Below are 15,505 nucleotides of genomic sequence, written 5' to 3' on the forward strand. Positions count from 1 at the left end.
GCCACCACCCGACACACATTTACGCGATCTCACCCAAAACAAAAAACAGTTATTATGGATAATATTGGTCGCGAAAGCCCACGTGCAAAACAAGAATAAATTCGGCCAGAGAGAGCCACGGCTGCTGCCAAGCAAGCGCGAGGCCGCGTCTCTCCCCCCGGGGCGGCTCTGTCGGGGTGTGGGAGGCGGGGCGGCTTTGGGCAGCACCGTGCGAACCACGTGGGGTGGCAGCAGCAGCAGCAGGCGGTCAGCCGCAGGCCTCCTCCTCCTCCTCGTCCCGCACGAGGGAGGTCAACTTGGCCCAGCGAGTTCCACGAACGGACGACTCCCCCACTCACTCTTCTCCACCCCCGACGGGGCCATTGGGAGCGGACAGCCCGATACATAAATCAGCAGCTCGGTCAACAAGTGAAGAAAAATAACGCTTACGTGTGAGATTATGCAAACGTGTGAGATTATGTAAGGCACTTCAGCATGCGTTTGTTTTTAAGGAAATGTTTAAACTCGAGGTATGGAAACCGACAGGTGGCTGTCCGGGGGACAAAAAAAAACCACCACGCGTTTGCCAATTTGCAGTTGGTTCTCGTTTGCTGTCAGGATCAGAATGTTGAGTTATCCTGCAGGAATCCGATGAGCTATGAAGCTCTTTTATACGTCACACATGTCCAGTGCGGGCGGGTCAGAAAGTTACCACAACAAACAATCCTCGGATAAATTCGGCCGATTTCCAATCGGGTGGGTAATTTTTGCGAAAAGCAACACGACTTTATGCTAAAGTATAATTCATATTGGATCATCTTTAGTTCAGTCGGAGAGTTGCTAACATGACAATTCCACGAAACCAGGCAGCAGCTGCATCTACTTTTATAATTGGCAACGCGGCACACGAAACCGAACAGCTCTTACCTGCAAGTATGCAACACTCATGTCGAGCCCATTTTGTCAGTCCACTGCTGGATGAAGGCCTTCTCCACTCCGTGTCAGTCGAGGGGAGTTGTTGTGACCATATTTCACCACGCTGGCCAGCATGGGTTTGTGAAAGTAGGGAGCATACACGTGAGAGCATAGAAATGTACTGTACAACAATTGGACTGTGTTGCCCTGCCCTCTGCTGCCCACCACATAGCTCTGTACACACACAGTTCTGGGCTGTGCGATACGTTCATGAAAAAAACGACTTTAAATGTACTCCCAGGCGCACCATCGTGGCAATTTAGGCAATTGGCATTCGACTTTAAAAACGCTAATTATAATCGTGTTTGAATACAGGGGTAAGCAATGAGTAGGGGTGGAAGGACTCGCCCCCCCCCCCCAACCTGCCCAATCGTCTACATTTTAAATCGTGAGATAAATGTATCCGTCTTGAAAACTCACGTCCATGAACTGGCCTTCAACCCCTCTACTTCTCGCCGTTAACCCTGCAGGTGATGCTCATCTCCTGTAGGTTCTGTTAATTTCCTGGCTTTCCATACACGGGGCGCATTGGTGGGATCTACGGATGAAATGCGCCAATTTACAAATGTAAATTATAATTATCATGAAAAAAGATCAAGTGGCTCAGTGTGGCCACCCGCAAAACCCTCCACTCTCCCCGTCGCCCGCGGTTCCCCTCCCCCCGTGTGGCAGCGTCAGTGCCTTCGCGTCGCCTCTTCCTCCAGATCCTCACCTTTCATGAAGCTTCGCTCTCGTTTCTCCACTCCTTTTCCATCCTTTTGCTCGTAGTTCCCATTCTTTCTCTCCTCCATCCCCTTTACCGTTCCCTTTAAATGTTTAATTAATTCTATATATCCACCATTGTACGACCTTTGGCATGGGTGTGCCACGGATAACAAGTTACGAGTCAGAAAAAATACCGGACAAAAGTGTATTGTATCGTTCTTCAACACCGTTTTCAACCGCGATGATTTTCGTGTTGTTGTTCACGATACGGTGAATAGCAGCGTCTCTCATGGCGGCCTGGGTGAGATGCCCTCACATCCACCACGCACGCGATTCCTCGCACGTACCGCGAGCTCAAGAATCAATGTCGATGGAGCAATACGTATACATATAGTGCTACTTCCTCCTGGTGTGAGTTTCAGATCAGTGGTACGAGCTGTGAAGGAGGATAATGGAAAGTGCCTTGCCGCGCAGACTATTCGTTATTTTCCCTGGACGTCGAGAATATGCTATGCCATGTCTCACCAGGATTAAACGGCACAGCAAAATACGGAGTAATACAATACGTCTCATCTGTACGGGATATAGCGTTGTCCCCTCGCACGCATGGGCTTTCTCCGGCTAGTCCGGTTACCTTAATTTAAAAAATATATAATGCCAGGACCCTCGTGAAAAAATCCCTTTGACTCAGTGTGGATCCCTCCAGTCTAAATAAAGATTCTAAACATTCTACTTTCCTGGGCAAATAAGTAAACATTATTGTTACTGATATGAGATGTCGCCTCTGCATCTGGTGCTGAAAAGGAAAATGGAATTTTATATACCGACAAAAGAAAGAAAAATCATGCCTATCATTTATTGTTATTTTTGTGACTGGGTGTGGGGTTGATTAATCCGGTTTTAGCCGACCGAGCTGTCCAATTACAGCAACGGGGGAATCCGAAAATTCCATTGGCGTTCGTGCACGTGTCACGAGACCGATGTGCCGCCACTCGTATTTACGACGCCAAATCGGGTTCGCGATGTCCTGCAGTCAGATGCCAACAACACGTGGGGCAACTGTCATCCCACGTTGAGAAAGAAGAGATTTGACGTCACACACAAAGACAAAGATCCCCCCCCATCCCCATATAGCCTGAACACAATTCTTGGGGCAAGTGCTGCTAGCGAGCACCTATGAAGGGTCGGCACAGCACACGAAGGGGTGGGTGGCCAGCACCACGCCCGGCCTCCTTTGCCTCCCGAGTGACAATATTTACACACCGAACCAGATACTTATTTGAGGCTGATTCAACCTAGGGGAGGCCCAGGACTCGTTGAGATAAGCGTCACTTGTGACCAATGTTGGCAGTGAGCCGGAATTGAATTCTGGTCGCCGGGGTCGTAGCACAAACAATTATATAATCACACATCTGAGATTAGCACAGCACGCAGCGCAGCGCACTAATCACCCTGCCACCGATCCCCATACACGCACACACGCGCTGGGCTGTGTAACAGCGAACGACTTCTCGGACATGTTGTCAACATGCCAGCGTCACGCTACGCTGCACGTGACGTGGCGCGCCGGTGGCATGATGGGATGATGTGACGCCTCGCATATATCGCATTCCATTCAGATCCATTTGCTCGTCGGCCGATTTGCGAGTTTACGTTCCGTGGCATTCGAGGGTCGCCCACGGGACGGACGACCCGTGATTTTGCTCCCACGTCCGCGGTCGTTGTCGTTACCTAACGTAGCCCCAAAAGGGGACCGTGTTTAAATATACACCATGGCATTTGAACCATGGAGATGCCTCGTCTCATTTTCCCCATCCATGAAGCGCCATGACCAAAGTCACCGCCCTCTGCACCCGATCTTGTCGGATGTTGCGAGCCATGCCGAGTGGCGCCTGGTAACTGCTCGGATGGGTAATCAACTCGAGGGCTTTCTGGGTGGCCAGATGGCAGTGTTGAAATTTGCACCCCCCCACCGCCCCCTCCTCGTATGCGTGGTGGGGTTTCTCCGCTCTCCCTGGTTTTTCCTGCCACGTGAAGCCAAACACGAGTGAATGGAATTGATTCTAGATTTGAAGTTTTCGTGACTGCAAGGATTCATGCTCTTAGTTTTTTTCGGTAAAGTCACGTGGGTAAAAAAAAATGAAATTAAAATTATTTGATTTTTATTAATTTTAATTTCATTTTTTTACCTACGTGACTTTGCCGAAAAAACTAAAGTATGAATGGAATTGCCCAAACATCACACTGCAGGAGACCCCCCCCCCCGCCACCCCTTGCTGAAAGCGTCTCAAGACTCAAGGGAAGCTTCGTCGATTTCATTCCTGGCCACGTATCTTGTCAGTGACGATTGATATCTGAAATCCCCCCACACCCACCCCTCCCTCATTCACCAACCTGCATTGACCAACAAGGTGAAGTATGGTCAACCAAACCCCCACGAGGGCCTTTTCCAACAGTGTTTGGACAAATAATCTGCACATTTTCTCGATATCTTTGGAGTACACTCTGTTCTTATTCCTACTCGCGCTGCAAAGCAGTTCTGTTCATTCTAGATTTGAAGCTTTCGTGACTGCAATGATTCATATTCTTAGGTGTTTTTTCCGGTAAAGTCACGTAGGTAAAAAAATTAAATTAATAAAAGTAAAATAAAAATAAAAATCACGACGTTTCGGAGGCAACACAAGCTTCCGTCTTCAGGTGGAACCGTCACAGCCAGAAACGTCGTGATTTTTATTTTTTATTTTACTTTTATTAATTTAAATTTTTTTACCTACGTGACTTTACCGAAAAAACCTAAGAATACAGTTCTGTTCATTTGATCGCGTTCCATCCAATTCGCATCCGGGTTATAGAAAATGTATTCCCTAATCCATTCATCGCGTTTTAGCCAATTCGCGTTCTGAAAACTGCACGCGTTCGAGGAGAGCCGACGTCATTATTATAGAGGCATTACATCTCGGGAGTCTCTGACTGACCTCTTACACTTCTTCTTGGTTCTTTCGGTAAAGTCACGTAGAAGGGAAGTAATAAAATAATAAAAATAACAGGTCCGTCAAGTAGACTCTGTCTACTTGACGGACCTGTTCTCCACCTGAGGACGGCTGCTTGTGTTGTGGCCGAAACGTCGTGAGAATTATTTTATTATGTGTTATTTTTATTATTTTATTACTTCCCTTCTACGTGACTTTACCGAAAGAACCAAGAAGATGAATCCCTGCAGTCACGAAAGCTTTAAATCGAAACTCTTACACTTCCTTTCAAGAGGGAGTCCTTCACAAAAATTGCATGCGCGTGACCAGTGCTGGGTGTTGAACTTATAGCTGGCAAGGGGAGTGTCCAAACTCGGGCAGGAGGGGAAGGGGGTCAGAAGGAAATCCACATGAGCAGCAATTTTTATAAAATAAATTACTGTTGGTTCCGCATTGGTTACTTCCTTGGGTTTTTTTTTATTGCTGTAATTATGAGCAATGTAGAACATTGTGTGCATTTTGGAGCCTGCAGTTAATACAAAAATAATTGTCAAAGGTCGGATTTTATTTTATTTTTACAATATAAAATACAATTGTAAATAGCTCGGAATGTTTATTGCCGTTGTCGTTGTTGCTAAACTTCAACTAGAATTGCGTGAAAGTAGATGGGAGTCATAACATGTGTGCAAGACTTGCATTTTAACAATGTTCTAAACGCAATGATTACATATTGTTTTCCCTTCCTCCAGAAAAGGTTATCACAGCATCGACAAGATTAGGTTATCTTAACCCAAATAAGATTATCTTAACCAAAATAACATTATCACAGCATCGAGCCCTTTGCAAACCGACGATTGCCCTCAATCGTTCTAGTTTACTTCTGTACACTCGAGTATCGTTATACATCGTGCAAACAAGTGGACATGAATGAAATCGTTGAGAGTTAAGTCCGTGTCACAGCACCGGGGGCAAGAAACATACAACTCACACTTCGCGTCATCACAGTTAAACATTGCTACATTGCGCTGCGGGGTTTGTTTGCTGGCTTGTTCGTGCAGTGTCACCACGCTGCATTGCGAAGCATGTGGACTAGGGAAGCCGCATACAAGCACACTTCTTATTCTTGGTTCTTTCGATAATGTCACGTAGAAGGGAGATAATAGAATAATAAAATACAATTCTCACGACGTTTTGGCCACAACGCAAGCTGCCGTCCCTCAGGTGAAGAAACAGGGCTGTCGGAAAGACAGCGTCCTAATGAACACTGCTAGGCTTGGCAGCGTATTTTTAAGCTGGGTCGGAGGAGGAGAGAGCCTTGACAAAGGAGTTTACATATCAAGGCGCTCTCCTCCTCATTAGGACGCTGTTTTTCCGACAGCCCTGTTCTTCACCTGAGGACGGCTGCTTACGTTGTGGCCGAAACGTCGTGAGAATTGTATTATTATATTATGTTTTATTATTATTTATCTTCTACGTGACTTTACCGAAAGAACCAAAAATATGAATCCCTGCAGTCACGAAAGCTTTAAATCGAAAAGCACAGTTCTGATACACGTAACACAACTCTTCTTACATTACATGGGGAGTGGGGGCCGGGGGAGGTGCAGAAACAAAGAATAACTTTTTTTCGGATATAAGCACACACACAGGGCTTAGTTTCTCGCTCGATATTTTCCAGAACGCTGCTACAAGCTGGCTTTTGAGTAAGAATCATTGGCACAAGGCACTATCCCTTAATCCTATGAATGGGTTCATGCGAATGTAGGGACACATTGGGGACGTGAGTGGAGATGCACTGCCGTGGCTGTCATTAAAGCCTGGACATCAGCGCAGCTGCACTAGCTCCCAAGGCTCTTGCAGTATCCCGCTTCTGATGCTGCTGCTGCTGCTGTGTGCGTTGCGTTGCATTGTGTTGTGCCGTGTAGGGTCCAGGCGTGTAACGATTCCCGTACCTCCGATTAGCACGATTGGTTATGTGCGGCGCGAAAGACGTTTTACATATATACATACATTCAATGCAACAATAGATTGATTTTTTTAAACATTGTGATCATCAATGGTAACGCATTTAGTGGATTGCATGGGACATGTGACTGATTGATCGATGGAACTTATTTTTTCCAAGTAAGAACCCAGCGGGGATTGGAGCGGTGGCATAGTGGTTAGCGCACAGCATTATTAATTCCTGGCCATGGCTAACATCGATGAGTGATCATCCGAACCGGTCCCACGTAACCCTTCACCAACCCACACTTGACCAGCGTGAAGTATGATCAACCCCCCCCCCCCCCCCCCCACGAATGACACAATCTGGGAAGGCCTTCATCTAGCAGTTACAAACCCAGCAAGACTTCAAGTATTTTTTTGTGTTGTTGTTGCAAGGGCGACCCATGCGTGCCATAGCAAGTATATCAATCGACTAACCCAAATTCTTGCGCACGTAATACTTCCCATACCGAGTGATTACGAGCCGACGTTGGTCGACAAATTGGTACACTCCCAGGCAGATTGTACGGCGCTACGATGATCAGAGTCGAAAGTGATGGAGCGTGGCAAAGCAACACACAGCGATACCAAGCCCTATTGCAAAACACACATGCAGCCCACAGCACCCCCTCCATCCACCATAACTCAACCCAGACCGCCTTAGTTTATCAATCTGCAATTTCCGGAACGCTGCAAGGATACCATGACAATAGGGGTTATCGGCGTAAGGCACTACTACCAGGAGCAGAAGGTACGCATATCCTTAAGAACCCTATATTATCGTACTAAATATTCCTACAATTCTACAAACAGGACAAACTGAAGCGAGATGGATGTGGCGTGACCAAATCAAACAGCGTACCGTTCCGGCCGACGTCAAACACTGGCTCGTTCCCCCTAACACTAAATCCCGAGTCCCATCTCTCTCGCCTTGACCCCCAGCTCCATTGCCCCAATGTTCACGTGGTCCTTCCACGAATTGCAGGCCAACGTACGGCCACGTGTAGAGAGCACGGTGGCTCACGGGTTCCCCTTTGTGCTCGTTCTTCATTCCCCGGCGTGTCCAGCCGCTCCTCACGGATCGCAGAGTCTCTCCTGTTGACGCTTCATGATAGCGGCCAGCTCCGACTCCTTCTCCTGTCGTTTGTACACAGCAAGACAAAGACCCCCCGTAAAGCCTTAACACACTGCTTTGGGCAAGTGCTGTTGTTGACGAGTAGCACCCGTGAAGGCCGGCACGGCACACGAGTGAGTGGGTGGCCAGCACCACGCCCGGCCGCCTTTGTCTCCCCCATCGGCTATTGTTTACACACCGCACACTGGGTATTCATTTGAGGCTGAGTCGACCTAGAGGAGGCGCGGACCAGTTCAAATAATCGTCACTGGTGTTCGATGACCGCCATGCTCCTTGCGTAGCGAGCTAACTGCTACGCCACCGCTCCAAAGACAAAGATCCCCCGTGTAGCCTTAACAGACTGTTGGGGCAAGTGCTGTTAGCGAGCACCTATGAAGGCCGGCACGGCACACGAGGGGGTGGGTGGCCAACACCACGCCCGGCCGCCTTAGTCTCCCCAGTGGTGATGTGTACACACCACACCAGGTACTCATTTGAGGCTGAGTCGACCTAGCGGAGGCCCGGTTCAGATAAACCTCGCTGATGTTGGCCGTGAGTGGGAATCGAACCCGGGTCTCCAGGTTCGCAGCGTAGCGCGCTAACCACTGCACTACCGCTCCCCACCGCTCCACGCACGTACGCACACACAAGGAGTACAGGCGCACTCGCGCAAACACATTCCAAGAACGTGAGCTCATCGTCATGAACTGTCTGGGGCAAAGAGCTACGTCAATGTTGGTAATGCACCGCTAGTGGGCTGTGTAGCCAATTGCCACGGCTGGCCCTCCTTTGTCTCTCCACTGCTGATATTGACACACGCGCACCAACACATTCCAAAATGTCAGATCAACCTAATCATCTGTTGGGGCATATAGAGTTAAATCTAGACTTGAAGTTTTCGTGACTGCAGGGATCCTTACTCTTTGGTTCTTTCGGTAAAGTCACGTAGGTATAAAATAAAATAAATTAAATCACGACGTTTCAATTTCAACACAAGCAATCATCATCAGGTGGGAAAACCACAGCAATAATTGTATTTTTTCAAAGAGCATATAGAGTTACTTTAAGGGTTGGTACTGCGCCTCTAGCGTGTGTATGTATGCTGAACTCCTTTCACACCCAGCCACCACTGATACAATAAACAAATCTTTGCAGAAGATTAACATTTTGTTGGGCTGATTCGACACAGGGTAGAGTCAGGCCATGTTTTGACATTTGTGGCATGGAAAGAAAGATTTCTCCATTGTAGCCATATAGACTGTCGGAGCAAGTGCAGTTAGCGAGCATCTGCTATTTGGACCGACACAAGATATCACAGGGGATGGTGTAGCCAATGTTGTGCCTAGCCACGTTTGTCTCCCCGGTTCTGATGTTTTACACAATGTAACAAATGCGATTTTTTTAAAGACTGGGCCAGCCTAGAGAAGAACCAGAACAGGTTCTGATATCAGTGCCAACTCGCAGTCCCCATGGTCAGGAATCGAACCAACGTCACACAACACGGGGATCAGGGTCACTGCGTGAATCACTGAGCCACCGCTCCCCACACACGCGACGCTGATGATCCATGATGATGTTGAGAGTGATTATGATGATTACGATGATGGCGGTGCAATGAAAATAACGACGGACACAACGACCATTACAATGACGGCATTTACCGTAGCGGTGATGATGATGATGACGGCAGTGATAATGACCGTGACAATGATGACGATGATGATAACGATAATGATGATGGCGATAACTTTGACGGCAGTTGCAATCAATGATTGTGACATTGATCACGACGACGATGATGATGATGATGATAACGATAATGATGATGGCGAGAACACTGACGGCAATTACGATGATTGTGACAATGATGACGACGACGACGATGATAATAACGATGATGGCGATAACGTCGATGGCAGTTATAACAATGATGAGGACGATCCCAACAACAACGACGACGATGATGATGACAGCAATGGAGTAGGTGGAGAGAACCCAGCCACTCACGTTGAGCAGGGACTTCTGGATGGTGATCTGGCTGTAGACGCGCGAGGCGTCCCTGTAGCACACCATGCGTATCTCATCCTTGGTGAGCGCGAACAGCTGCTCACCCGACAGCACCCCGAGCGTCTCCACCGTGCTGCATACCAGAGGGGCGAGGGTGACGAGAGTGACAGGGTGAGCGGGTGAAGGGTGAGTGGGTGAGTGGGTGACAGGGTGAGTGGGTCATGGTGAGCGCGAACAGCTGCTCACCCGACAGCACCCCGAGCGTCTCCACCGTGCTGCATACCAGAGGGGCATGGGTGACGAGAGTGACAGGGTGAGTGGGTGAAGGGTGAGTGGGTCGGGGTGACAGGGTGAGTGGGTCATGGTGAGCGCGAACAGCTGCTCACCCGACAGCACCCCGAGCGTCTCCACCGTGCTGCACACCAGAGGGGCATGGGTGACGAGAGTGACAGGGTGAGTGGGTGAAGGGTGAGTGGGTCGGGGTGACAGGGTGAGTGGGTCATGGTGAGCGCGAACAGCTGCTCACCCGACAGCACCCCGAGCGTCTCCACCGTGCTGCATACCAGAGGGGCGAGGGTGACGAGAGTGACAGGGTGAGTGGGTGAAGGGTGAGTGGGTCGGGGTGACAGGGTGAGTGGGTCATGGTGAGCGCGAACAGCTGCTCACCCGACAGCACCCCTGAGCGTCTCCACCGTGCTGCATACCAGAGGGGCATGGGTGACGAGAGTGGCAGGGTGAGTGGGTGAGTGGGTGAAGGGTGAGCGGGTGAAGGGTGAGTGGGTGAGTGGGTCAGGGTGAGCGGGCCAGGATGAGCAGGTGAAGGGTGAGTGGGTGAAGGGTGAGTGGGTCAGGGTGAGCGGGTCAGGGTGAGCGGGTGAAGGGTGAGTGGGTCAGGGTGAGTGGGTCAGGGTGAGCGTGCGAGGGTGACGAGGGTGACAGGGTGAGCGGGCGAGGGTGACAGGGTGAGCGGGTGAAGGGAGAGAGGGTGAGGGTTGAAGGGTGAGCGGGTGACGGTGGAGGTGAGGGGTGATCACCAGGAGGTGGAGCGAGGTATTTAATAATTATGGTACAGGAGCGCCCCCTCGTGGCTGGCAGGGTCGCGTGCGTAAGAATCGACTGCATTTTTTTTAAATAGCCGACGACAAACACTGACATTAAACTATTTTATTTGATAAAAATTTTATCGTTATTTTACCATGTAAGGGCCACTGAGCTGTATAGCTCTTTTAGAGAAGTGACCTGGCCACAAGTGATAGCTCAACGAAGTGGCTTATCACGTAGAAATGTATAGCATCCAAATACTCGAAACGCACGTTTCTAAATGTGTGTGGGGGGGGGGGGGGAACCGGAGGACCCAGAGAAAAATCCACGCGACCACGGGGAGAGAGACACACAAACTCCAAATATAAAGCAGGAGTCAAGGGTCAGGATCGAACCCACGACCTCCTGCATACCAGGCGAGGGAGTTAACATCTCCTAGCCACCGTGATGATGATGATGATGAGAGAGACACGCAAACGCCAATTATACAGCAGGAGTCAGGGTCGGGATCTAACCCCCGACCTCCTGCATACCAGGCGAGGGAGTTAACGTCTCACCACCGTGGCGCCCCATTGACACAGCAGACAGAGTGAAACAGTGCGCACATCCGCATGAGCATCTGCAACACAGCAGCCCACGATGCGTGGTGGCCACGTGATGAGCACGTTCACCGCGGAGGTGGAGCGATGCAATCGGCTCAGACGGAGGCACTATATGGATGTTTACATGATGATAATGAGGGTAGGAATAACAGCAAGACGATGGGAAGCCTTCATCCAGCAGTGGATCGATGACGGCTAATGTTGATCATAACAAGGATAGGTTAGGGAGGCCTTCATCCAGCAGTGGAGTGACCACGGCCGGCGATGAGGGCGGGGGACAACTAAAAGACGACGACGTGTGGGAGAGAGGCCTTCATCCATCCCGCAGCAGCACGTCGCTGGTGGCCGTCCCGATGATCGACGGATCGTCGAGCGGGGCGGGGTGGACGGAGGGGTCAAGGCAGAGCCGGCCCAGCCACTAAGCGACCCTTGCAATTGCAAAGGGCCCCGTGGCCAGCAGAGGGCCCCCTAGAGTCACTGCTAGCTAGTGGGTGAAAAAAATCATACATCAAAGGGGCCTCCAACCAAATTTTGCTTAGGGCCCCCAAAGGTCTCGGGCCGGTTCTGGGTCAAGGTCACGGGTCGGGACCACTCACAGCTCGGAGAAGCCCTTGGCCTGGAGGAAGTTGTAGACGTCGCGCGGCCGCGACTCGTTGGTGATGCTCAGCTGCTGCTCGACGGTGCTGGGGCGCACGCGGGGCCGCACGGCGTTGGCGCTGCGCCCCAGGGTGAGACGCGACACCAGCTCGCTCTGCATGATCTCCATCTGCGAGTCTGAGGCATCGGACGTCGCCGTTAGGGGAACCTCCCCCAGTGCCCCAACCGCCCCCCCCGGATGCATGACAGCGACGTGCTCGGGTTGCACAAAAAATAAAACAACGTCGAAAAAAGTAAAAAATGAACTCTGCGATTGGCGCGATTGGCTGCGTACGGTGCGAAAGAAGTTCTACATGCACACAACACTCTGGCCTTGAAGCTAAAACGGGTATTGTAGGCAAACGTTTTGGCAATGGTCGTTTTTCGCAGGGCCATTGCCCAAAACGTCGCCCGTTCTATACTAACACTTTAAAGACCGCCCGCACACGCTGCGATTGATAGCTTGTGTTTATTTGTCAATGGTGCTCGTGCACAACTTCCAACGCAGCGGGAGCCGCATCACCGGAGAATGATCTGCTCCTATGATGATTCCGAATCTGGACCTCGTCACGGCCAGAAGGGACGATGGCCAACGATCAATAAGAAGAATAGAGGAGTGGCAGTCAATGGAACGGAACGCGTCCTACAGCACGTCCACCGCGGAGACTGGAGGGATGAAATCAGTTCTTGTGCAGGTGCTAGGTGGATTGTCATGTCGCAGGATCGTCAGCGGTGGTAGTGGCATGCGGATGCCTTCATCCAGCAGCGCGTTGACCATGGCTGATGATGAAGTGTTTATTTTAATCAACAATGACCCAGCTATTGCTGCTGATGCAGGTGACGAAGATAACGCTCCTTGCTCCAGTTCATGTTGCTACGCCTGCTGACGATGCCGCTGCTGCTCATTATCATGACGACGTCAGCGCCGCCGTGGAAAGGCAGAGAGGGTCGTGTGGAGGAGGAGAGTCGCGTCACGTAGAAATGGCAGCAATCGGCTCAACAAAATATCCCGACTTGAGAGCCGTGGTCATTACGAGCTCTCGTTCCGCTCTCGGTTTTTTTGTATTTTTAGCGCCAGCGTTAAAGTCTGCGACCATAAAATCCAAACAACTTCTCCATCAAGGGCGCGCGCCTATCTATTTTTAACTCTCGCCGTGTCTCTGAAAGCAGAGATGGAAATTTGCGTACCGTCACCGAGCCTCCACTAAACTTTGCGTTTTATTGTCTGAATTTGCATTTGAACTCCAGGGCACTGGTAAATCGCAACGCGAGCCCTGGTCCTCCGGTATTTTCCACGCGTCCGCATTACTTAGAAGCTCAGTATTGTTTTTTATTGCCCCTACCCTCAGGCCCCGCAATAAAATCACGCCGGACGTGGGGAACCCCCGGCTCGAACCGACTTCGGAAGCGACAGGCGAGCGCTGGCGCGTTTCACAGCGCGCACAGCGAGCGGGCGCGCTGTCGTAAAGGTCGCGAGTTCAAATCCATAATCCTGCCGGGGGTAGATATATAATTAAAAAGTGCCACTTCGTGGGGGAAAAATCAAACAGTGGTTGTTGTATGGCAGTGGTTCTCAGAGCGTGGCCCCCGGTAACACCGCTGGTCTGCTGACACTCCTCCAGGTGCTCCGCGGGGCTGTGATGCAAACGCCGGTTGATCCGGACAATCATATTTCGGACATTAATTAATATTTTACACTTGATATACATTTTTTTTAACTAAGTTTAACTACCCTGACTAAACTACCCCTAACCCGAACATCTAAATGTATCTCCCCCCCCCCCCCATAAAAAATATTATAGCTGCGCAAACAAAAAAATACGGTCATGTGAGTTCTTTAGTACGACTGGTATTTAGAGAGTTGAGTGAATGCGTTTTGTCAGCAGGGGTGGAGGTGGAGGGGTGGCTGTGTGGGCCTTGGCAATGTTGGCATCGACCGAGCGGTCGCTGGGCCACACGACGAGCGAGAGGCCACTGCTCCAGACGTTGCTGCTCTGGCCTCCACCAGCCCGCCACTCAGTGGAGGCGGCCATTCCAAAAGCAGTGGACCCAGCAAGTGCTGCCAGGGCTGGGCCTCTGCCTTTCACCATTTAAGTACCACTCTGTGGGGAAGTCAACGGCGGCTGCCCTGTGGATAGGGCTTGCCGCCGCTGGAGGGACGCGCGAGTTCCACCACTGGCTCAGACCACTCGATGCTCACCACCGGGGTGGCCGGCAGGGCTCACCAGGTGAGGAGGGAGAACGTAGCGAACCGTCATCAATCAGCAGCACTGACCAAGATGCCTGTGGCGTACAGCCTTGCTTCTTTTCATATGAGGACTACAGTCAACCTGCTGTCTTCTTCTTGGTTCTTTCGGTAAAGTCACGTAGAAGGGAAATAATAAAATAATAAAAATAGAACATAATAAGAAAGAACCAAGAAGATGAATCCCTGCAGTCACGAAAGCGTTAAATCGAAATTTAACCTGCTGTCTGTTTAATGTTGAATGTTTCTGCCGCTCAGTTTGGTCATTTGCGCTCTGATCAATCTCGCCGTAATTTGCAGCCGAGCGGATTTGCGCTGCTGGGATTTTTATATTTAGCTTCGATTTAAAATGGATCAATGTTTGCAATATTTAGCATTACTCGTGTGCTACCAGTTATTTTACATTTTTGGTCTGATTTCTATTTACTTCATTGCTTGTACTTTGTTTTATTTGTTAGTCTTTTGTCATTGTGGTGAACCAGATCGCTCATCCTGGTCTCTTGAGTCCTCGTCCCGGCTAGACACCAAAATCAACTTGAAAGCCTGACCTCTTGAACTTCAGCCTGATGCACGGCGCGTTTAGACGAATCCGCTATCAATCTCCGACATCTATGACTTCATGTCTCTTGGGGGCGAGGTACTCACGTTCCTTCGGCGCTTGGTTGGCAGATGAGGAGGATGCGGCAGAGGTGGAGGAGGCGAGGGTGGAGGACTTCCCGTGGCCCTCGTGTTCCCGAAGGCCCACGCCGTTGGGGGTGGAAAGCGCTGGCGAGAAGGACGGTGGCGGTGGTGCTGGCGCTCGCGGGAATGAGTGCGGCATGAAGCCCCGCGACGGAGCAGGCGCCAGGCCCTGCGCAGCGACAGACACCGGCGTGACTAAAAAAATAAACAATGTTTTTGTTTGACCAGGTTAGGCCCAGAAGTGACCTGGCCACGTGCTTCTCTTTTCGCTGCTCAATAATGATCCAAAGCACGCGTCACGCTCAGTGGTTCTTTGTGGAACTTTTCAGCTTATGTTCCACGTTCTAATTTAATGTCTATGCTTCTGATCCATCCATCATAGCAGACCGTATATGCACCTGAAACTAAAAACTTAACTTTTTATTTTAACCAGGTAAGTAAGTTAATGAGTTAATGATGACGTCACCCTGCTGCTGCTCTATATAAGAACGGGAGACACAGGAGAGCCTCACAATTCTGGCGAATTGCCCGATGATGCTGATTGCAATTACCAGCGAAACGTCGT

General features: G+C 50.2%; 1 protein-coding gene across 5 annotated transcripts in view; it reads right to left on the reverse strand.

Moving 5' to 3' along the window:
* Positions 1-5,094: 5,094 nt before the first annotated feature.
* The window catches only part of LOC133351409 (epidermal growth factor receptor kinase substrate 8-like), a 45,067-nt gene continuing 34,656 nt past the window's right edge, over positions 5,095-15,505 (reverse strand). For 4 of the 5 annotated variants that reach the window (XM_061566583.1, XM_061566581.1, XM_061566585.1 and 1 more), the window contains exons 19-22: positions 14,905-15,109; positions 11,975-12,152; positions 9,736-9,868; positions 5,095-7,751 (exon numbers count right to left, since the gene is read on the reverse strand). In XM_061566583.1, coding sequence (XP_061422567.1) covers positions 7,689-7,751; positions 9,736-9,868; positions 11,975-12,152; positions 14,905-15,109 — 579 coding nt within the window. In that variant the 3' untranslated portion in view covers positions 5,095-7,688. Of the gene's footprint in view, positions 7,752-9,735; positions 9,869-9,922; positions 10,291-11,974; positions 12,153-14,904; positions 15,110-15,505 lie in introns of those variants that run through there. The other variant, XM_061566582.1, reaches the window with a different exon arrangement.

The sequence above is a fragment of the Lethenteron reissneri genome, chromosome 37 (assembly GCF_015708825.2).
Source record: "Lethenteron reissneri isolate LAM-NWPU_2019-01 chromosome 37, ASM1570882v1, whole genome shotgun sequence".
NCBI classification, from domain to species: Eukaryota; Metazoa; Chordata; class Hyperoartia; order Petromyzontiformes; family Petromyzontidae; genus Lethenteron; species Lethenteron reissneri.